This window comes from Citrus sinensis, chromosome 1 (genome assembly GCF_022201045.2).
Source record: "Citrus sinensis cultivar Valencia sweet orange chromosome 1, DVS_A1.0, whole genome shotgun sequence".
In the NCBI taxonomy this organism is placed as follows: domain Eukaryota; kingdom Viridiplantae; phylum Streptophyta; class Magnoliopsida; order Sapindales; family Rutaceae; genus Citrus; species Citrus sinensis.
Window position 1 is genome coordinate 7,998,269 of NC_068556.1, and position 24,390 is coordinate 8,022,658.

Genomic DNA, 24,390 nt, shown 5'->3' on the forward strand with positions numbered 1-24,390 from the left:
TTAAACATACGGCCATGCCATCGGTGCATACTTTCCAGGGTAGTCTTTTAGCTTAATCAAGTGCACTGCTGGCATGCTGATAGGTTGATGGCCCCACTTATCAGTCAAGTTTGAATTTCTAGTCCATTTACAGTACATCAGCCGATTTTGTACCGTCCAATTTGTATTCCATCAATTGGGTTGAATGTGAATGATAGAAGAGCATTTGGAGACTCAAAATTCAACCTAGTTAATCAAACTTAAGTTACCTTAGCCAATCTAATATTTTATCTGTTCAGAGTATTTTCAATTGATTTTATTTTTTCAATACATGTAAAACGTTTAAATGGTGGGTGCAATATTAAGATCCATCTAATACATCAAATCTTTTTGGTTCAATTAAAGATAGATCAATTCAAGTCATATGATGATGCTGCAGAGAGAAAGCAATGAGCTAGTGAGCTCTTGGTTGAAATGTGTCCTGTGGTAGAACACAATTCTGTCCCTAATTCTTATAGCGTCCTTTTGTTTCTTATTAGTCAAGATGAAACTTCAGCATGGTGCTCGTCTTCGTTGGATCGTTCAGTTTGTAAATTTTGTGGCAGTTGATGTGAATGTAGAAATATTTTTGTTGATAGGCGAGTGAATAAATGGGAAAGAAAAAGTTAAAGGAATCAATTGTGTATCATATTCCAGCTACTTAATTTCATCCTCTAGTAACTCACAAAATTTGTGACCTACATGGATTATTAGAGATCTGCTCTCCCTCGATATCTTGGGAAGGGAATAATATATGCCTTATTTGATCTCGGTTTAGTATCTTTCGTGGTCGGATGACCAAATTACTCTAAATGTCTATTTAGTATAATTCTTCACTAGTAAAACCTCAAATTTTGTGTTTTTTTAAGTAGAGGTTGAAAAGTTTTTTTAAAATATTAAAATGTCTAAAATATTTTTTTTTTTATTTCATAATCTTATTTTATTTGTTCATAACGTAACTTTAAATAACTTATCTACTAAAGTAATGTTACAATTTTAAAAAAGAGCTCTCACTGATAACCAAACAAAGAATTTTTTTTTGGGTAAAATCTTTACTTGTAAAAACTCTACTAATAAAATATGTACTTAAATAAACTCTATTTGAAAATTATACCAAATGGAGCTTAAAAATGATTTCATATATGCCTCCACACCCTCCATATCATCCTTAAAAATGTTAGAAACTTTTAAGAATTACAAATTTCAATTGCAATTCAAAAATAGATAATTGACTACCCACATTGAAATTCAACAATTCAAGAAATCAAAAGCTATTTTAGATTCCACCATCCAGAATTTTGCTAAATGCCAGGAAGTGTGATAGTGTGTATATCGAAAAGTTAGCCCATATGTATAGACAATAGTTTAGTTTTCAAGATTTTGCTTTGGGCACACTCAAAAAGAAAAATAACAACTAAAAAGTGACTGAAGTCTCTTCTGAGCCCTTATGTGAATGCCGATCGTATTTATATATGCTCACATTTATTATATAAACCCAAAAATACTATTATTCAATTAAAAAATAAAATCAAGAAATTTAAAGAGAGAATTAGTTAATTTTTTTATTGTCAAAATGAAACTAATAAATAAAAATAATATTTTTTTACTAACCAATTATTATATATATACACACAATTAAAAATATTTTAGACAAATATTTATATATGTTATGTGTAAATATAACATAAGTAAAAGACCGGGGTGTATTCAGCCTAAACATCAGCATGCCCATTTGGGCCTCCCGGTTGTCACGATCCATCTGCAGGTTAGATGGTCATTTTGTTGAGACACTTTTGTAGAAACATAAAATTAACACTTTCGCTTCATAGCTTTTTTTTTCCCCCTTTTTTATTTATAGCGTTTATTATGAAGGCAGTTTGTTTACAAAATTATTATCTAATGGAAGTTATTAATTTGTGAGAGTATTAGTTTAACTAGGTTTTACCGTAATTATTTAAATTTTGATTATATTTCAAAAAATTAAAAAAAATCAACAAATAATATTGTGACACATATCACCAACGGCAAAAACAAACGCGTCATCAAACTATATCTATCTCCAGATGGGGTCTCGTGGTATATTCAACAATCAACATCCAATGAAGTTGCCGGACCGCCGCTTAAATTTAAGAGTATTCTAAAAGTTCAATCTATTAAATGCAAGGGGAAAAAGAGAGAGAGAGAGAGAGAGAGGGAAGTTATCCTCTCGTGAAAGTGGCCGATCTCAAGTGCTTTTTAACCTTTGAGGAAGTGAAAAATTTCAACACTTTGTGTCACAGCGAGTACTCAGCAAGCAAAGCTAAACAGGTCCTAATCTTGACCGTAAATGATGCCACATGCATTCTTCAATGAACTTTCCAAATGGTGGTATTCGATAGCAATTGTGCACATGATGATAACGTTGTTGTGTATTTTTTTTTTTTTTTTTTTCCAAGCAAAAACGCTGGCAGTATCTGACTCGATTTGCAATTCCGTCGCTCAATGTACAATCTTTGTCAAAATTAATAACAAATAATTCCACTGGTCAAGCTCAAGCCAACGCCAACTGGAATCTCATTCTGTGGTCCTATTTATTTTTAGGAGCTAGCTACGGTACAGATTCTGTAACATACAGACCAGGTTAACCAGCCCCCAGTGGTGCCATTTGCTTGCTTTGTTTTCACATGGTGGGACACGTGGAGTGCATGGAGTGGGGAATGTATGTTACAGAATCTGTAAGATAGACTTCTCCTTATTTTTAGCGTGAAAAGTAAAATTCTCACTCCGTGAGAAAAAGTGGAAACCTACCCCCACTTCTTCTTCTTTTTTTTTAACCATTTTTATTAAATTCAATATAATTATATTTAATAAAATAAAATAAATAATATTATTATATTTAGTTAAAAATAATAATTTACATTGATTCTATGTTAAAATTACTTTAAAATAATAATATTATATTTATTTAATATTAATAATTAATAATTTATTCTAAGAAAACATTAATTGTGTACTATCTCATTGATTATAAAGTTTCATTTGTGTTGCTCTTATCAATAATTTTTAATTTTCATAATTAAAATTAAAATCAATAAAAAAAATTGTGATTACATAATGAAGAATATTAATAATTATTATTAATTTAAAAATATAATAAAATAAATATTTTATTTTTCAAATATTTTTTATTAATTTTATAATTAAAAACTATAATTCTTTAAATAAAGGTAAAACTATAATTTGAAACTATTTACTCCCAATTTAAGACAAAAGAAAACACATAAATTGGGTTTTAATTTCGGTTCCATACTCCCATTTCACCATAAGTAAGTAACATATTCTCACTCCTACTCTACACTCTCAATTTCAAGATTACTATTTCTCCGGATTCTCATTTCAATCCAAAATGTAAATGCTACCTTAGGATTAGTTTGGTGATATTGTATTTTTCAAAATAATTGTTGTTTGCTATCATATAAAAATAATCAGTTGCTAAGAGAATTAGTTAAATATTTAATAAAATATAATAAAAAAAATTAAATTTTTAAAAACAATCGTATGTGTTTAGTAAATCTCACTTTTAAAATATTATAAGAATACAAATGACTTAAATAGATATGATGTTCAATAAAATTTATTTACACATATATTTATATATAATTTTCTTTATGTGTATATAAAACCATTGATAACTAAAATAAATATTTTCATTTCATTAATTTTATTTTTTATTTTTTATTTTTTTATCTTAATATAATTAGTAATAACAATATTCTTTATAAATTTAATGATTCTATTCGTTAAGTGAATATAGTTAATATGTTAAGATATATACATAATTGTATTAGATATAAAAATATTTCTTAAAAACATTTCTTAACAAGCTATTCCTTTCTTTTTCTTTTTTCTTTTTCAAAATCTCTTGTAGGATGGGGTGATTTTACCAACGGTATTTTTTTTAAAAAAATTATCAAACACTAAAATTAACTTTTAACTTTTCAAAATCACTTTTATGTCTTTTAAAATCAATCACAAACAAATCCTTAGTGCCTATTTAGTTTGACTTATTTAAGAGACATAAGTGTTTATTTAATTTATAAGCTCTTTTCAAAAATTTTGTTATTGCTTGGTTGTGTTTTGAGTAGAGCTTTTGTAAATTAAATATGTTATTTTGCTTTTACAGACAAAATCTCAAATTTTGAATTTTTAGTAGTTGAGGTTAAAAAGTTTTTTTAAAATATTAAAATATCTAAAATATATTTTACTTACAATCTTAGTTTACTTTTTTTTATAACACAACTTTAAAAGGTAACTTTATAATTTTTAAATAACTAAAATTTTTTAGTAAAATCTCTACTAATAAAAATGCTACTTAAATAAGTTTTATTTGAAAAATTATACCAAATAAAACCTTTAGTCTTTTTGTGTGGGTGGTGTTGGCAATTATAAAATACATAAGTAATTAGAAAATAAGAAAAAAAAAACTCCAACGTATATTAAAAGTAAAAAAAAATTACTTAAAAATCACTTTATCAAATCCACTTCATGAAATATATGTAATACCCGCCGATAAAAGTGGAGGTTAGAATTTTTGACCGCATGTACCAGTTTTAGAGATTTAGAAAATTAAACTAATTTGTGGACAGGAAGAAACGTCTCTTAACTTCTTTGGTTCACATGCAATTATTATTATTTTTTTTTCGAGTTAAAAGCCAAAATTACATCTAATATTCAAAACATAAGCCTTTATGTTGATTATGACCGACCCCTGATGGTTAGTCACTTTTCTCACATGACATCGCAGGTGATTGTTAATCATTAGTCAATTGGCGAGTAGATTGTATTTCGATTCATCCACCAATGTGTCTGCCCATAGTTACGATAAATCTGTCCCTAGCGAAAAATTATGAAAAGTTTTCTTAAAACCGCCGGACATTTTATTAATTAAAATCTAAAAATTTCAGAATAATTCGTTGATGCCCACGTGGTCATTTTTTAAAACCTGGCATTAGAAAACACAACACGAAAACGAAATTGGATAAAGTTAAAATTATCTAACTGGAGTTTAGAATATAATAAAATTATTAAAAATAATTTCTATAAATTTTTCATTATAAATATTAGTAAAATCGTGATTATAATATACCAGTATATTTAAAAAAAATTCTATAATTATTTCTTATTTTTGTATTTATTAACAAAATTAAATAATCGAAAGTGCTGCTTTCGTATTAAAAAAAAAAAATTGCTGCTCCCAATGTCTATCTCTATCATTGATTTCTTCCAAGATTGACATACTCATTTTTAATAATTAAATCAACCCGTATCAATTTGTTTATGTGATTGAATGCTTATCCCGTTTTAATAATTCATAGTTGTTGTGTGCCGTCGCTGTCTCCCCTTAAATTTCCACCAATGCCACTCCTATTGACAAAGCGAAAAGAATCTATAGATAATAGACTGCACAATTGGCCAGTCGCCATTGGTAGATCATGAAGCTTGGCAGAGAGAACCCCTCATCACCCTTTTTATGTCAACAACAATGACGTCTCATGAATCATAGACTGCAATTTATGAGAATACAATAATGTACTTCATGACTTTATGCTTGTGTGCTTCCAAAAGAACTCCATGCTTTACTTACTATGGAAATAAAGCTTTAATAATTGTTTAGCTTTCATTTTTCACCTGTTTATCTATTTCTTTTAAACTAAATAACAGTGGTGAAGCTTCAATGTGTTAACAAGGGAGAAAAAACTTTTCATTCTTAAAAAGGAAGGTCTCATTTCATTTTTCTTTTATGAAAAAAAAAAGGTGGGTAAAGTTCAAATTGATTTTTTAACATATGTTTCCTTAGAATTTATACTCGAGTACCGATTAAAAAATGTATTTAAAAACCACTTGATTTCAATTCGAATAGTAACTTACTTAAAAAAAACTTTTGAAAATAAAGAGAGCATCTTTCTAAATAGAAATAACAAATAGTTAACAAAAGTAATTATGACATTTTTTATGCTTTATTGGAAAGTACATGAAACTAATGGAGATTCAAATAATATTAGATAAAATGACATAACTACTGAAAATGCCGTTTCCTATCTCCAAATTTGTTTGTCTACAATTATCAATTTTTATCATGCTATGTGTGTTTGATTTAATTTAATTTAATTTTTTTGGTTTGTATCCTCATGCTCTAAAAATTAACATGTTGTTATTGCCTAAGTTAGGGTTAAGCTCAAAACCTAAAGTTAAAATAATAAAGTCTACCTTTGGTTAGATGAAATGAGAGAAGAGGAAAGGAGCGGCAATGAGAAGAAAAGATGATTGATTTTAATTTCATTATTTAGTTTAACAGGTAATGTAATCCTTATTTTCTTCTCTTATTTCATTTCCCTTCCCTTCTTGTCTCTCATCTCCTCTCCTAACCAAACATGGCACTAAGATTTGTTTCATTCAAGATAATGAGATAGAAGTTAAAAAAAAAAGTACATGAAAGCTCTTTATTTGATCTAGAGTGATGCTTGATATAGAGAAATTTATCATCTTTTTCTATCTACCCACTTTCACTCTTTCCTTTTTTTATTTAATTTTCTCATTTTTCTCTTATCTTTCTCTACACTTAGTATTTTTCTTTGATCTACTATAAAGATATGTTTGGGCATTGTAGATTATTTTCTTCTGTGACTTATCAAATCTTTAGTTCAAATCAAATAGTTAGTATCAAAAGATTGCATATGTGACAATATTTTTTATTAAATAAAGCCTACATGATTGGGAAATCTCTTACCTAAATTGATTATTCAATTTTGCATCAAATTTGAAACCCCTAAAAATTTCAATGAATCAAGATGGAAAATTGCGAAGCGCCCTCCACAACGTTCCCGAAATAGGGTAGCGTGGCAGTAGCCGAAATTAGGGCTGACATTGGAAACGCCAGGGGCGAAGGAGAAGGCTTCGAAAAGCGACAGCGAAAGGAAGGTTCCGTTTCAAATTATAGCATCTGCCCCACGAGTAATGCATCCGCACGTGCCAGCCACCTCTCACACGGGTCCATAATCCTATACTATAAATAACAAACGACCCACCATCATGACCAAAATCGTCATCATCTATCTAACGGTCTCTCCCTCTTCTATCTTTCAATAATCAAAACACACAAACACTGTACAGCTCAAACTTTAAATTAAAAAAATAAAATATAAAAATATAACCAAAAAAAGAGTTGTCTGTCGCACTAACCACTCGCTTGGTCTCGGGCCTCCATTTGGTTTGTTATTTTCTCTCTCCCTTTCTTTCTTTGGTGCTCCTCTGTTATTAGTTGTTTCCGTTTGCCGGTCATGGCGATCTGAGCAAAAATACGGGACGGTTAACGGCTAAAATTTAGGATTTTGTAGGCAGAGAAGAGAAGACACGAGAGAGAGAGAGAGAGAGAGGAACAATGTCTGCATTGGACTCCATCGATTCGCTTCTCTTCTCTCTCGCCAGAGCTTTCTGTACTCCGCTCGCTGTTTTCATTCAGATCCAGGTACGTCTCTTGCTTTTGTTTTCTTTTTCCTTTTATTAATTATTCAATTAATTTTCAGATCCATGTTTGTATTCTTGCCTTGTTTACGCCAAAATTGTTCTTCCTCATCTTTTGGAGTTTAAAACGTGTTTTTTTTTCTTTATGAAAAGAATTATTTCTTTTTTTTTTATATGATATTCATAAATGTTTTCAATTAAGCTATTACTTCGTTTTTTTTTTTCTAAATATAATTATTCTCAATGTATGTGACCGATATTTGATACTGGCAATTTTGGCGCAGTAGAGTTCAAAAGTTGTAAATTTTGGTGACAATTGTGTTGTATTGTTGTACAGTGTAAACTTATTGGTTGCTATTTCATTATAACATTTTCTTCCTTTATTTTTTAAATTATCGTCTTCTTCCTGGAGTTGTTTAATATTGCAATTATTATTATTTCTCAAGCTGATAAAAGCTTGTCCTTTCGTTGGATTCAACTTCTTCTGCATTGTTGAATAGCTACTAGTTTCAGGATCATCCTACATTGTTGTTTGAGCTCCAACGCTCATGTTTTTCTGTGTTCAATGTTTTGGAATTGCTTTCTCTATTGGGCCCTTTGCGTGCTTCTGTTGTGCGATGGATGCCGTTTCATTGTTAACAGAGGCTTGGCTAATACAATGTATGTAAAATTACAACCTTCAAATCAAAACTTGAGAACTCCAACAGTAAAGTTGAAATCCTAATTTAAATCTCTTAGCACTAAATTAGAACAGCTAACGCAAAACTTGAACTCACAACTGTATAGTATTGAATCCCTTTCATTGGTCTATAAACTTTTAGCTGCAATGCAAATTCACATTCTTACCAAAAGAGTTAGAATTTTAAGAACTAGTTTGAATATGTATAGCCTAACACAGAAAAGTGTCAGGTGATGTTTCAGATAAAATAAGACCTTATTTTATATGTAATGGAGTTTCACATGCTCCCTGTTGTTCACGTGGTTTACATGGTTCTGATTGTTTATATGGTACTTCAGAATTGGAAAGCTTTCCAGCATACTTATTTTTAAACATAGATGATCATTATATCTATTTTTTTCTTGTGGGTTCGGAAAATCTGAAGATTTTTATGATTCAACTATTGCTTTGGGGCCTTTACATTTATGTTTTCATTAGACTGCATTGCTTGCTGGTGATTTTGTCATTTTACTTCCTCTTTGTGGCACTAGAGCATATTTCTTTTCTGACATCTTCAGTTACAATATCTTTACAATTTTTGTAGGGATGTATGATCTGCTTGATTCTTGCTCTTGGATGGGCCTGCGCTGCCTATGTCAGGTATCAAGATTTTCTTAGCAGGATGATGGTGATAAGCCTCCATGGCTGATGTTCTGCTACAGTTTTGTATAACCACTTGACTGTGCTATTTGAGGCACTGCTTACCCTGTAAATGGTTTTTCCACTCTCAGGAATAGAGAGATCAAACGAATGAAAGATGGCATGAGATGTGGCAATAGCTTTTCATTTCTTTGTCATGATATTAGTGAACTAGAGCACTCCAATCAGATCAAGCTGCCCAGAGTGACTGTTGTCATGCCTCTAAAAGGTTTTGGAGAACACAATCTACTCAATTGGAGATCTCAAGTAAGTCCTTTAATGCTGGAATTTTATCCAGAACTTACTCTGAGTTACTGATAATCTGCAAAACAGTTGTGAAGTTTGGCGACCTTTTTTGTTCACGCCTTTATTGGGTTTCCATCACCAATATTATGTTGTTACAAGATTATAACTTGTAACATTTGCTAGGGAAACAGGGCAGATGTAAAATTCTTGCTTCGATTTAGTATAAAATAACAACTAGTTAGCAATCAGATAAGAAAGAAAAAGGAAAAAATATGCTCTTGGATATTAGGTTTACACTTTACAGGGTCGGGTGTTTGAACTTTTGAAGCTAATACTTGGGCATTTGGATCTTGTTTTCAGATTGTTTTATTGTAGAAGCTATTATTCTGGTTGTAAAATTTCAAAACACCATACATAAGGCTTTTTTGTTTTTCCTTCTTTTTCTCTCCTCCTCCTCCTCCGTAGCTGCCAAAAGTAGATTGCTTTCGAGTTAGTTTCATTTTAATTCACTGCTGGATGCAGGTTACATCTCTCTATGGTGGTCCTTTAGAATTTCTTTTTGTAGTGGAAAGTAAAGAAGACCCTGCTTACCATTCTGTGTTACGGTTATTACAAGAATTTAAGGTATGTCCAATTAAAAAATGTGCTTTGTTCACGTGATTGCCTTTGTCTCACAGGGGCCTCATTTTATGCAAATTTTCACACAAAATGTCAAACTGTTGGGTTAATGTATTCTCAAATGTTTAAGATTAAATCGATGTCTGCAATAATTGTCCATCAATTATGCTTTTCAGATTTAATCTCAATCATTGAATGTGAATTGATCCAACGGTCTAAAAATATCTTAAAAAGTTATGTAAAAGATGTGGTTCCGTGGGTCCTTCCCTTGCATATAACACTGATGTCAAATCTAAATACTTGCCTTACATTTGGCATTTGGGTGTTTGAGGAATCTGTTTGAATGTCTTCTTCACCTTGGCTTCCCTTCCTGATGTGTGTGTAATTATTTATTTCCACAGGATGATGTTGATGCTAAGGTTGTTGTAGCTGGTTTATCAACAACTTGCAGTCAGAAAATCCACAACCAATTGGTATGTAGCAAGTTTAGAAATTGGCTTTCGTTTTTTCCAATTTTGAAATGTCTGGTAACATATCTTTAGAGCAATTTTATGAAAATGAAAACGATGAAAATGTATCTCATACTAGTATATGCAAAAAATGAAAAAAAAAAATTTGTGGTTCTGAAATCTTGTTTTCCAAATTGCATAAAACACCTCAATTTAACACTATATTTTGAACAATGAATTTCAGTTCAAATTCTGTTTTTCAAATACAACACCAAACAATTCTTTCCTCTGTTTTAAACTTATGAAACAGATAACAGGTTCTGGATATGTTGAGAATTTCTTCATATTATGTTTTTTTTTTTGTAGAATATTATGAAGTTTGTTAATTTGTCTATATTGGATAATTGTTTTGATTAGCACTTAGAAGATATAAATTGTGCTTCTTTTGTGAAGGTTGGAGTAGAGAACATGCATAAAGACAGCAAGTATGTATTATTTTTAGATGATGATGTTAGGCTGCACCCTGGGACAATTGGAGCCCTTACAACTGAGATGGAAAAGAACCCTGAGGTAGGTAGCGTTGTTTTTTGTCTGAAAACTAAATGGGTCTGAATTTTTCTAAAGTCTGAATGAGTCTGATTACGAAAATCTAAATGACATTTTTGTCTTTTTTTTTAAAATATCTGAATATAAGTGGCATCTTGTTTGTTTTTACAATAAAAAACATCTTAAACTTGGTTATTTGACATTTGTGTCTTGGTAAATTAAAACAAAAAAAGAGGATTAGATTTTATAGTTTAGGAAATAAGTTATTTTACAAAAATATTTTTGGAATATAATATTTACTTGTCATTCAGACATTTTTTCATTCAGATAAAAGTCACAAAAGTTGACTTTTTCTATTCAGATGTAAATGTCTGAAAATCAGACATAAGTTCTAAAAAACAAACAAACATATTTTAAAAAAGGCCTGAAATTAATAAAATTTCAGACTTCAGACATTTATCAAACAACCTCGTAGTGCCCAGCATAGGAACACCTGTTTCCTTCTGCAAGTTTAATTTGTAATTGGATTAAAATAAATACTTGTCTCAATGCTTTTTCTTTAGGTTTATGCTTCTGTTATCCTTATTGGCAATGGGTTCAAAACTTGGATTCCTCTAATGGTATTAGTTTTTTCTGTGTTGTTGTGCAGATATTTATTCAAACAGGATACCCTCTTGATTTACCTTCTGGAAGTTTAGGGAGTTATTGTATCTATGAATACCATATGGTAGGGTACCATCCATTGCTATTTTACTTAAATTTCTTATGCGATATAATTTGTGTATGTAGTCTAATTTCATCTTGGATAACCTCTTATGTTTCTGTTCCATTCAGTCTTGATCTTCCTATTACTGTAACTGCAAAAATATAGAAGATTAACTTACAGACTTAGTTTGTATCAATTAGATGGAGAGAATCGAATGCGATTATGTTTGATCCACTACTGAACAATCTATGCCAAGAATTATGTCATAAGAGATTGATATGATATACAATCTTGAGAGTTCTCTGTGAAACATGCAAATGCTAGCATGATGAAAAATATCAAATCCTAAAATTTGAAGTAAAAATGAGCTTACAGCTTAATGGTGATCAGTTCTCTACTGCCATCATCATCACTATTGATATTCTTGATTTTCTTGCCAAGTTCTGAGCTGGAGTAGGTTTGGGTAAAGCTTTGATCTGTATGGTCTATTCAGTTAGATACAAAAAACTGCAATAGTTTATTGCTAGCTTGCTATCCTTCTTACTTTCTCCATTTTCATTCAACTCATGTAAACGTTGGACATTTGTTTATGCACAGCCTTGTTCGATGGGCTTTGCTACTGGGGGGAAAACATTCTTTCTATGGGGAGGATGTATGATGGTAAGTGACTGTACCATCAAGATGCTTCATGTTTAACTGAATGTTAATCTAACTTTTTAAATTGTTTTCAGATGCATGCTGATGATTTCAGACTTGACCGCTATGGTGTGGTTTCTGGACTTCGTGATGGTGGATACTCTGATGATATGACTCTTGCCGCTCTAGCTGGTAATGTCCTCGTCAGAAGCTATCTCCTCAAGTTTGATGAGAGTGGACTTGGAAGCAACCTGTCTACAGATGTCCAAAAATCACAATTTAACACTAACATTGCCTGTGCTGAGTACTTTCTCTTTTGATGTTTCTTCCCAGGGGCTCATAATAGACTCATTACATCTCCTCCGGTTGCTGTTTTTCCTCATCCTCTTGCAAGTGATCTTAGTTTTGGAAGGTTTGTGATACTCATTCAATTTATGATTAATTCTATGCATCTTTTTCATGTTAACATTCTCCCTTCCTTTGTAGGTACTGGAATTACTTGAGGAAGCAAACATTTGTTTTGGAATCATACATCTCAAAAGTTAATTGGATAATGAATCGTGCTTTGTTTTCTTCCCACTGCTATCTCTCTTGGGGATTTGCAGCACCATACTTCATGGCATTGATACATGTTGCAGCAGTACTGCGAATCTATGGCAAAGGATATTCACTTGAGGAAACAAACATTACATCTGGTGGTGAGCACACTAATTTTCCTTGCTAGGTAGGTTAGTCTTGATTCAGGCAAAATCATTGCATAGTGAAAAAGAAAGGAAAGGGACTAGGAGCTAAAACATTGATTTTTTTTTTTTTTAAATCCGCAAGTTTTGTTGAACTGCATCTACTTGCTTGCTAGAGAAGGTGACCCTTTAGTTTTCGGGTTTGCTTGTCGTTTTTGTTTGAACAGAGATTCTGTTAGTGTTACTAATGCAGGATGTAATTTGCATTTAATATATTCTGTATTGTTTATACAGGATCGTTATTCAATGATACAGCTTTTGCATCTCATTTAAGGGACAATGAAATATTTGCAGTGGATTAATAATCAATGGGATTGCTAGTCTTTTTGAGAATTAGAAAAGCATTCCATGCACTCTGACCTTAGTTGTGTTGGTAATTATTTAATATTGGATGTTACACACAGATTACAATCACGTCTTGCCCCGTCCCTCTGTAAATGCTTCGGTAGTTCACACTTCATTGTATCAGCTTTGGGGTAGTCTAATTTTAATTCTGATGTGTTTAGCTTCTTATCTACTCACTTTTAGACATTAGGAATCGGAAGCTTAATATAGAAAAGTTCATTTTTGTGTTTTAATTATGTTCTTACAACCTAGAAAATTGCCTTTGTCCAGGTTTGTTATTGGTGAGCTGCCTAGCTATATGCACCTTCACAGAACTTCTTTCAATGTGGAACTTGACAAGGATAGAAGTTCAACTTTGCAACATGTTATCCCCTGAGGCACCTAAACTTTCACTTGCTACGTATAACTGGGTCCTTGTAAGTATTTTTTGCTCTGTTTGTTTGGTCGAAGGACTTCGTAGAGTTCCTTTGTAGAATCAATAGTGTTTCTAATCGCTGCTGTGTATTACAACCTGTCACATTATCGGCATAACTTATGAGTATTCCCAATCAGGTGTTTATTGCATTGGTGGTGGATAACTTTTTGTACCCTCTGTCAGCATTCCGTTCTCATTTCTCTCAGTCTATCAATTGGTCTGGTATCAGATACCACTTGAAGAATGGGAAGATAAGCAAGGTATGCCCATTTAAAGCCAAAAGCAGCAGTATAACTCCAATGACAGATCTTACTATCATCTATGCTTTAAATCTCATTTTCACAGTTAAATGTCAGGACTATTATACATACACGGTAGAAATGAAAATGTAAAGTTTATGGGCCGAGAGATAGCAATAAAGCAAAACACAAGTAGCCTTAGTTGATTTTCACAACCTTCTTATCAGCAGTATTTACATGTTCTGCAGATTGAAAGAAGCAAGGATATGGGTCCAAAATTTACAGATTTGGGAGGAAAGCACTTATACGGGAAGAAAGGAGCTCCTCCGAAAGTCTCATTTCTCAGCTCCCTGGCCAGAAGTTTGGCACAGTGGCGCCAACCTAAAAAATTTGATGTCTAAAATTGACCTTCCGCTTGCATAATCTTGGAAGCGTTCTTCTTGGTCTCTGTGATCTGGTAAGCAGCAAGCGTTACAAAGTAAATTATATGTAATTGGTTATTGGTGGTTCAATTGATCCTCTTGTATTACTAGGCAAATTCAAATTGATTGATTTTAGTGATTTAGGAAGTTTTGGCTCATTATTTTTATAATCCCCATTCAATCGATTTGATTCTTCAGGGTCAACCCGCCTTGTTTGGGCTGATCATGTAATTTGTATTCATTTGTCTATGTAATCTATAGATTCTTATACAGTCGAAACTCAAACTAAAAGACAGTACTGCAACTCCTACTGGGGCAGTAGTAAAGAGTGGAGTGGTGATTGTCAGATTTGCAAAGTGTTTTCCTCTTCTCTTTGTTCTGTTGCAAAATACGAAAGCAATTCCATACCGCCAGATGAAACTATAAGACTTGTATTTGCAGTGGCATGGAGACAATAATTTATCAGGCGGACGACACAAAATTATTGATGTAAATGAGAATACTTTTCATAAGCTTGTTTAGCAAATTGATTTATATTTTGGCAACTGTGAGGCAAAGCAACAGTTCGATATTGAATCCAAAAAAACAGAAAAACGCTCAAGCCATTGCCAATGAATGAGCCAGATACTCATCAGTCTTGAGACTTGAGATTCAAGAAAGTGTCTTATGACACTATGTATGGTCCTCCATATGAGCCAAGATCCTAATTTATGAAACTCTTTTATCATTTCGTTATCAATGGGGACAACAGCAGCAACAGACATTATAGTTTGAGGTATATCATGCTATTGGGCTAGGAAAGCTTCTACATTCATAGTAGACTTTCCGTCAAATACATCTAGTTTATCTTCTACGTATTCAATCAAACGACAAAAGTGTTGAATAAATAAGACCAGCAATAGCTCACTCAGCAGAAATATATAAATAAGGGCAGATAAAAGAAAAGGAAAGATTTCTCTTAAAATGTAAATGGCCACAAAAGGTGTGCAAGTTTAGGCAAAAAAAAGACAATGGAAGAATAAAACATGGAAGTCCAGAGTCTGTTGTTAATTTTACAACTCGTTGGCTGCAAGTGATTATTGCTTCAGATCCCCAATGTAAAAGTCATCTATCATGTCAAAGACTCGGGTTGCATGCTGTGGCCTGTGAGATTAATATAAACAGATTAAACTAAAGAGTATCATCAGGTAAGATGATGGAGAAAGAAAGAAAATATAACTTCAGATTAAAAATCCGTAAGAAATGAAAATTCTGTTTGTGATCTTGTTATGCGTCACAATAATAGGAATGATGTGTTTGTCACAAAGTTGGAAACATGAAGAAATAGTGTAACTTTGCATAAATGAAGCACAAGAACAAGTGAAATTGCCAATGAGAGTCATCTAATGAATAGATTATAATTTTTTTTTTCATATTTTTTGATAACCCAGATTCCCTCGACAGGCCCACAATATACAAATATTTTGCACTGCAGGACTAAGAGAAATCAAGAATTTTGAGACAGGAATTCAACTTAGGCCTCTGTACTGCTATAATAAACTTTAATGTAATTTAACTAACTTCTAATGTCAGTCAGCCGTATAAATTATAAGTAGGCAGATCCAAGCCTGGATATGAGGAGAATTTAATTAAGGATACAGCAAGTATAAATCAATATCAAACCACTATCAGTCAACTTTTAGCAGGTGCTTAAGACTTAGTTTTCACACGGTCCAATGTCATGCATTAGCAAAAGGAAAAAGCAAGGAGATGCAAACTTAAAGCACGGTAACTATATATCACATAAATAATCAACAAGACATTTTCTATTAACAAACACTTGTGGACACACGAAAAGTTCAAAGAATTGCCTATTACTGTCAAATGACCCATGTGAATAAGCAAAAAAACATTTTCAGGAGTCAGCTAACAGATGCATACCCATAAAATCCTTCAGTTGAATCATCACCAGCATGTGCTAGGATAGCATCGCCACCTGGGTGTTCCTCTACATATGAGGTAACATCATACACCTGCAGTTGTAATGAGACAAGAAACACAAGAAACTGATAAAAGTGCTCAAATCACATTAACATTATTATCAGTTCCCGGTTGCAGAAGCTGCATGAATCAAATCCAAAAACCAAGACAATACTAATACTAATACCTTGTTCTTGATAATGATCCAACAGTCATCTCTCTTATTATGCAATGTTACTTCATCTTTGCTGTAGATTTTTGATGCCTAAGAATTAAAACGAAAACCTAAATGTTCAGTAAAATGAAAATTATTACAATGTAAGACATTTTAGGGACCTACATGCAACAATCATTTATCCTATTACATGCCAGTTCAATCATTCATTAATAATACCTTGTTACTGTTAGCACTTGAGCGAGTACTTTTTGAATGGCCTGCATTTACACCCAGAAGAAAAAATATCAAACACAATTAAATAAACACTTTCAAATCCTTTAATTTGAAATGTAAAGATTACCAGATGCAGGGTGTCGTGGGATGAAAATAAAGACTCCCAAAATGGCACCTAAAATTAATGCGGCCACGATTATAACCATCTTTCAAAATCCACTACCCAGCTGCTACGTGCTCTGCTTTCAATAGATTTACAGATAATAAGCCAAATTTCAGTTCTTTTCTAAAAGAGTGCTTTCTACTAGTCACTTTGCTCTTGTAAAGAATATTTAAAGCAAACAAGTGCAGTAAGTAGCTCTAAAGAAGTAACTAACTTGATGAATGGCGCGATAGAGAAAACAAGTCAGATTAGTTACCTGTGAATTATAAAAACAGCAATGGATCAGATTAAGTAGAGAGATTCGAATCGGATTTGCCGGATAGATTTTACTTCTGTTAGTATTCCCTCTCCGGCACAGCCGCGGTGTTATTTGTTTTCACTTGGTTCTAGGCCGCTACATCTACTGCTACTTGGCCTAGGAAAGTACAATGTATGAGGGCTGTTTAAATTGACTATTTGAAACTTACTCAAAATCTAACAGTAATATTACAGTTAAGATATTTTGTTTTATTACTGATATGTTAATAAGAAATTAATTGATAGTACAATCAAAATTCTATCAAGAAGATTAACTTTTATGGTACAACTCAGATATAGCCACCCTCATTAGTATTGGAGGATATATTCACTTTACCCACAGGCCTATTCCTACCTAATTATATAATTAGGAGGAAAAGTTTGAGTCCAACACAGTGGGGGGAATTTGAATTAGATAATAGATGTACTCCATTCATGCCAAACTATCACAAATAAATACTATGAAAATACTAAAATACCCTTAAATCAAATAAAATCACTCAGCTTTATACTAACTTTCTCGATCTTGCACTTGACTTCGTATTCAACTCCTTAACCTCGTCCTTGACTTACTCCACTTTCTCGACCTTATATTCGACTACTGGACTTATTCGCCAAGATATTCAACTTGATAGTGGACTTAATCGACTCCATACTGAAGACGTGGCGCAGTGGAGCTATGTTGGGTGATCGCAGTCACGATGAGGGATGGCAAAATCCGGATCCCGCATCCGGATTGACATTGTTGTTTCCGGATCCGCATTCGGATCCGTAAATTTTTGCGGATCCGGATGCAGATAATATCCACACGGATTGCGGGCGGATATCCCGATATCCGGATCCGTAAAAAGTAAAAAATATATCAATTTAAGAATGAGATTAAGCATTTATAAATTTACATTATATTAAAAAGCATTTAATTAAAGTAATTGAGCCAGAAACCATAAATTCATTCTGACTACTAGTTAATAAATTCATCAATTAATCAGTTAAAATTTTGTAAGTGGTTGTTGAGATTCAAAGAATGAAAGAGGGAAAAACGTTAGATTCAATCTTCAAAATTAGCAGCAACAGCAACAGCATGCTAATGGCAGCCACTTGTCTCTGTTCAAAGTCACCAAGGGAGATGTGTTGCATGAGATTCGACAAGTGGTTTGGTGACAGCCAAAAAAAAAAAAATTATAGAAATTGAAGTAATTTGCAAAGTCAAAGAAGATTACAGAGATGCAGTCGGATGCAGTAAGCTTAGCGAGCCAAAGATGCAGCCGCGTGCCGGCGTTTGGTGACAGCAAAGTGCGGTCAGCGAGGCGAGGCTGGGCAGCCAGCACTCAACGACAGCAACGCGTGTCTAGCTCAGCGACGCAGCCGGCGTTTGATGACAGTGACTGCGAGGTAGATGGCGTTCGACGGTTATAGATTTGGGGTTGTTTCCGATTTCGGCTGCAGCGGGTACTTTTGAGCAGTGAAGCTGTGAGTGTGTGTTTCCAGTTTTAGATTTTAGGGTTGTTGGGATTGATTTGTTTTTCTTTTCCCCAATTTCAGTTTATGTATTTTTCAAATGAAAACTGATTATATTAATAATTTAATTAAAAATAAGCCGGATCCGGATTCAGATTCGCATTTTTTAATATACGGATCCGATTTTTCCGGATCTGAATTTGCGGATCTTTACGAATACGGACCGGATCCAATTTTTTTTGCCATCCCTAATCACTATGGAATTGCCTGTGAAAGGTGCTGGCTTGATGGTGGTGCCGGCTTGATGGTGGTGCTACTAAGAATTTAAATTGAACTGATTTAAATATTTTTGTTCTCTATTTGAGCAGCCATGCTATTTGTTTTTAAAAAAGTGCTTTCTAGCAGGCTCTAAATTCTCGCACTCTTTTTGTTTTAAAAATTTTCACCCATATTTCTCTTCTTAAATCTATTACATTGCACAAAACCCAAAATCTCAAATCAAGCCAACCGTCAAGTCCCTAACTGCATAAAGCTCAACAAATCCCAAAAACCAGATTCAAAACCTTTCAAAAGAAACAAATATTCCTATTAAATCACCAAGTAACTAAATTCACGAATTTCAGGCATATCAATTAAGCAAGTCACTTAAACTATCAAATAAACAGAGTTATTCATACAAATTAAGCTCTACCCATCGAACACAAATACAATGGTATCTTATAACTTGAACCATCAGTCTCTTCTAAAGCTAAAGCATTACAGGGGCACTGCAACAGTAACAAAAGAAAAAAAAAATTGAAGCTTTGACAGCAAAAACAGAACCTTACCTTAAATCAACAAAAAGGTTGCAATCGAACTTGCGGGGCTTTCAAGGTTCTGCAATTCCACCTGAGAACAACAAACGAACAAACACTATTTGGGAATTTTTTTTTGCTACAAAGCGTATACATTGGATTTAATTTATTTTCATTTATTTTGCTTATTTTATTTGCCACTGACGTGCTGCCACTGGTTTAACATTGTGTACTGGTGAAAGAGTGACACTGCCAATGATGAATGGCGTGATAGAAAAAGAAAGTCACAAGTAATTACCTATGAATTATGAAAACAACAATGGATCAGGATCAGATTGAGTGGATAGATTTGAATCAGATTTGCCGGAGAGACTCTACCTTTTCCGTTTTAGCCCCTCACACAGCCGCAATGGTTTTGGTTTTGGTTTTGGTTTTACTTGATTCTGGGATGCTACTGGGCCTAGGCAAGTACAATATGTGAGGGATGTTTACATAAATTATTTGATTTTTTTAAAATAAAAAATAAACAACAAAAACTTTGTAACTTAAAATCTAATTGTAACGTTATAGTTAGAATTTTTTTTTTAAAAAATATTGATATGCTATATTTAAAGTATCATTAATATTTACAATTAGAAATTTATTGAAATATACTAAGATTTAACCCCAGTGGCATAGTCGGACTTTAGACCAAATGGGGACAAATTTAATTTACTTATAAAATTTAATTTTCTAAAATATATCAAATAAGTTTTTACTTGACATACTCATTAAATTGATTTTGATGATAATTATATTATTTTGAGCCCTTTTTGTTAAAATATTCTTCAAGCCAGTCAGATGAATAAAAACTTTTATCAAGGCAAATATAATTTTTTATTGAAATTTGAAAAAAAAAAAATATGTCCTCATAAAAGGGAAAATGTGAGGAGGTGAAGGAGAGCACTCCTGCTTGTCCCTATGTAGTTTATCACTGGCTAACCCAAATCAATTTATGATAATACAACTTTGATGAATCTACTCTAATTAGTTACATTTTTCCAAGAAAAATATCTATTCTTGCCTAATTAAATAATTAAGAGGGAAACTCTGAGTCCCAACATAAAGACTAGGACTCAAATACTTATGGGTGCAGGTCCATTATCATCGGGAAATTTACAAAATTGACCAAAAAAATTTTATATTTTTCACAAATGATCGAAAGAGTTTATTTCTATCAACATGAGCCAAACAACATCAAGTGACAAAAATACCTCTCTCATTCTCACCAAGATTCCTCTCTCAAATAGAACCATCTCTCTTACCCAAATCAGTCACTCATCGCCAGTGATTTCCCACAATACGTCAGAGTCCATCCTCGACAGCCAACATCACCAAAATCACAACAAAGATCTAAAATCAATGGCTAGTTCAAAAACCTTAAGTTTTATTGCATGTTCTTGTTTTATGTTGTTATTATGTTGTGTTAGTAATGATTATAGAGGATTGAAGTCTTTGTGATGTTGGTGGTGTGGGTGACGGGATGCCTATCACAAGAATTTGGTGCAATCTTGACAAAATTCGTGCGATAACCTACCATCCATGGCACCATTGCACCTGATCAGGTGCAACAGGTGCGTGCTTGTCACACCTAATATGTGCGACATGCATGCATTAGTCGCACAACCTATTGTACCTAGTACACTTCTGTTGCATGAAGTTACAGTTTTTTTTAGTGTGAGGTTATTAATTTGTTATTAATGCAATATAATAATGTTATAAATGTAATAGATACACAACAAAATCCAAAATAGCAAACCATGATCCAGCTGGATCGAGAAATGAACTAGGCATGATGAAGTTAGCTTATGCCGGTCACTTTCCCTGGCGTATTTTGAGTATGTGCAAATTAGCTACAGCCATAAAAGCAATCTAGAAAAACTTAACAAAACGACAGTTACAACTATTCAGGCAAAACATATTTGGGCATTTCTTAGAGTGTCGAAACTTTCCGTTCAGTGGTGTAATTTTGCATAATGTGTTGCTTAGGCAAGTGGCCCATGGGGGTTGCAACGAGACATATTAGTTATGGTTTCAAATTGGTGAGCATTTGATACGCTTATCAGTTGGAGAATAGTGCCTAATTATGAGACTTTTCTATTGTGAAAATGCTATACTATAAAAGTCAAAACACTGCATAGGCTACTTAATACGTATTTTGACGACTTGTTTTGCAACGTCAATCTTAGGCAATTTGACTCAAGATTTGAGGATTTGAACTTCGAGGTTATGGATGATGCACTAAAGATCGTGCTTTATTACTTTATCAATAGAATACTAAATAGAAGAAAAGATCATTGTCAAATCAATTTCCCATTGGTTAATGAAGTAAATGATATAGATCACTTTTGAAATTGTCCATGGGGTCATTTGTCGTGGGAAATGATATATGAAAGTCTGGACAATGTACTAAACAACAAATATGAGAAATTTAAAAAGACTCGGTTAGAAAAGCCAAATCATGAAATTAAAAAGTATAATGTTTATAGCTTTACATCGGGGTTTAGGTGCATTGATAATTTTCTTTGGATCAATTAGTTTTCTAATATTGAATATTTAATAGTAGGTTTTATGAATTTCTCATTTTGGTTGTTACAGGCTTGGATTTTCGAAACGATCAGAAACTTACATTAGCATAGGTCGTGAAAACGAAAAAGAAAATATCTTGCATCGTGTAATGAAGTAAATGATATAGATCACTTTTGAAATTGTCCATGGGATCGTTTGTCGTGGGAAATGATATATGAAAGTCTTGATAATGTACTAAACAACAAATATGAGAAATTTAAAGAGACTCGTTTAGAAAAGTCAAACCATGAAATTGAAAAGTACAATGTTTATAGCTTTACATAGGGGTTCAAGTGCATTGATAATTTTCTTTGGATCAATTAGTTTTCTAATATTGAATATTTAACAGTAGGTTTTATGACTTTCTCATTTTGGTTGTTACATGCTTGGATTTTCAAAGCGATCAGAGGCTTACAGTAGCATGGGTCGTGAAAACGAAAAAGAAAATTTCCCGCATCATATAATGTAAGCCCATCGGTTCTTCTAAAATAAACTTTGCTGAAGTTTATTTGTTGTTGAATGACAATTTTCTTCTTGTAAGTAACATATATTGTTAGATGTATAGTACTACTTTTATATTACTAAATATTAGATAATTAGACTAACTTAAAATTTTGGGTTGAATTATTGTATAGAAACGTTTTATAAACCATTGAGTCGAACACAAAGAAGAAAGCCAAAAAATATTGACAGACTGTGAAAAATTACGTGCTCCGTAATGTAGGTATATTATAGTGCATCAAACCATCATTATTTATCGATTAATCGAAACTTGAAATTTTTTAGCTTATTATTTACTCAATTTCAATGTTACTTTTTGTAGCATCAATCTTCAATCAATTCGCCGCCCGTTACAAGGCAAACAAAAGAGCATTACAACATACCACACACAACACTAGAGCAGCAAAATCTCATTGAGGATGAGATGCTTGTAGATGACCGTTAGGAATAGACACAGAAGTCTAATGACAAATAGGATTCAGAGGTATAAATCATTTCATTTCCTCATATATAAATTATTATAACACTCTCTCATTATATATATATACATAACGATTTTTTTTTGTAATAGGCGAGGACAAAGCATCATAATGTTTACATTAGATGACAGATGGACAAGTTTGATCATAACATTTCTAAACTGAAGTCGGCTTTTAACGCATAGCGCAAATAACATAAAGAATTTAGAGAAGTGGTGATGGGATTTATCAGTTCGTATGCTAAATGCTCATAAGGTGGTTCTCTGATTAGACGCTCATATGCGATGAGCAAATTTAAAAGTTAACAATTTATTCTTTTAGCTTTTAATATGATATTTGTTTAATATGTTAATTCATCGACCGGCCCCAGATGAAAGTTGAGTATATACTGATGTTGGCAATTAGAATGTTTATACTCATATGCCATTGTATAGTTTTATGGGGATGTAAGCAGGGAGAGTGAGCATATTTTCACTAAGGCACCTCCATGCCTTAGTAAGTTTGGACGTCTGTACAAACCATCATATTTTTTTAATAGTCCTTATTTAATTTTTTTATTTAAGTAAGGAAGAAACATCAAGCCTCTACTTGCACTCCAAATAATGGACTTTGAAATTAATTGAAGAACGATTGTAGATATAAATCCACTTAGAGAATTGAAATATCCAAGTTATATAATGAGTTTGACCTGTAGTTTGCTGGCGAATTCACAGTGGATCAAACTGTTCGACAGTCGCACTAATTCTTTCAAATACTTTTGACCATATTTTGATGGGATGACTATATGACGAGGTAATTTTTTTTTAATTTCTTGAAGTGTTGTTGATTTTGTATATTATTTTTTTGTTCGGAATTGACATGTTTCTATTCCTCCACAACATATTCATGAGTATTTTTGCTTGATCAGTGAAAAGCAACGGCAGTATCCGAATGCCTTACCTCAGCATGTCACATATGCAGACAATTTTTTTTTAGTAATGTGTTTACAAAACTTATAATCATCATTTCTTTTTTCTTATCTCCTAATAACTTAAGGTGTTGTTAATTTCTTTTTTTTTTTTATGTATTCTATGTATTAAGTGTTCTTAAAGCAATTATGGAATAACAAGGATTGTACAGTCAATTCATTAGAATATAACAACGACTTAAATAACTATATTGGTGGGCAGCAGCACATCATGTCAAAATAGTGGATGGATGTCGATATGGTATTTTTTTTAATTTTATAGACACAGTCCAATGTACTTTTTTTTTGTATTTTTTGTGATTTTATACATAACAAAGATGATAAATTTGTGAGAATTTTTATATTCAGGTGCTCATCCTTGCTAACCTAGGCAGCGATAATTGGGTATTAGCTCAAGTAGACTTTTGTACTTATAAGATCTGGATTTATGACTTATTAGTGACATTTCGAGACAATAGAATGTACAAGGATCAATTCAGGCCATTTGAAGTAATCTTTCCTCGATGGTTGGAATACCCTCGATTCTACAACATCTGA

At 32.5% G+C, this 24,390-nt stretch overlaps 2 protein-coding genes across 15 annotated transcripts; one reads left to right on the plus strand and one right to left on the minus strand.

Moving 5' to 3' along the window:
- Positions 1 to 7,092: 7,092 nt before the first annotated feature.
- LOC102624878 (hypothetical protein) lies at positions 7,093 to 14,585 on the plus strand. 2 transcript variants are annotated; one of them, XM_015529464.3, is made up of 15 exons: positions 7,093 to 7,264; positions 7,382 to 7,522; positions 8,781 to 8,836; positions 8,968 to 9,142; positions 9,644 to 9,745; positions 10,141 to 10,212; positions 10,642 to 10,758; positions 11,384 to 11,461; positions 12,038 to 12,100; positions 12,172 to 12,268; positions 12,410 to 12,488; positions 12,563 to 12,774; positions 13,432 to 13,577; positions 13,714 to 13,836; positions 14,064 to 14,585. In XM_015529464.3, the coding sequence occupies exons 2-15, from the start codon at positions 7,436 to 7,438 to the stop codon at positions 14,214 to 14,216; spliced, it is 1,560 nt and encodes a 519-aa protein (XP_015384950.1). In that variant the 5' UTR covers positions 7,093 to 7,264; positions 7,382 to 7,435; the 3' UTR covers positions 14,217 to 14,585. The 2 variants fall into 2 exon arrangements, with proteins under 2 accessions (XP_015384950.1, XP_015384949.1); XM_015529463.3 differs by having other exon boundaries at positions 7,392 to 7,522.
- Positions 14,586 to 15,172: 587 nt separating this feature from the next.
- On the minus strand, positions 15,173 to 19,746 carry LOC102625157 (cytochrome B5-like protein). 13 transcript variants are annotated; one of them, XM_052435629.1, is made up of 8 exons: positions 19,598 to 19,746; positions 19,333 to 19,393; positions 17,007 to 17,165; positions 16,715 to 16,826; positions 16,591 to 16,631; positions 16,384 to 16,461; positions 16,158 to 16,249; positions 15,173 to 15,380 (listed from the first exon to the last, which is right to left on the minus strand). In XM_052435629.1, exons 4-8 carry the CDS (start codon positions 16,791 to 16,793, stop codon positions 15,314 to 15,316), a joined length of 357 nt encoding a protein of 118 aa, XP_052291589.1. In that variant the 5' UTR covers positions 16,794 to 16,826; positions 17,007 to 17,165; positions 19,333 to 19,393; positions 19,598 to 19,746; the 3' UTR covers positions 15,173 to 15,313. The 13 variants fall into 13 exon arrangements, with proteins under 13 accessions (XP_052291589.1, XP_006475575.1, XP_006475568.1 ...); XM_006475512.4 differs by lacking the exon at positions 17,007 to 17,165 and adding an exon at positions 16,965 to 17,006 and having other exon boundaries at positions 19,598 to 19,741; XM_006475505.4 differs by lacking the exons at positions 19,333 to 19,393; positions 19,598 to 19,746 and adding exons at positions 17,564 to 18,151; positions 18,268 to 18,602.
- Between the last annotated feature and the right edge of the window lie 4,644 nt (positions 19,747 to 24,390).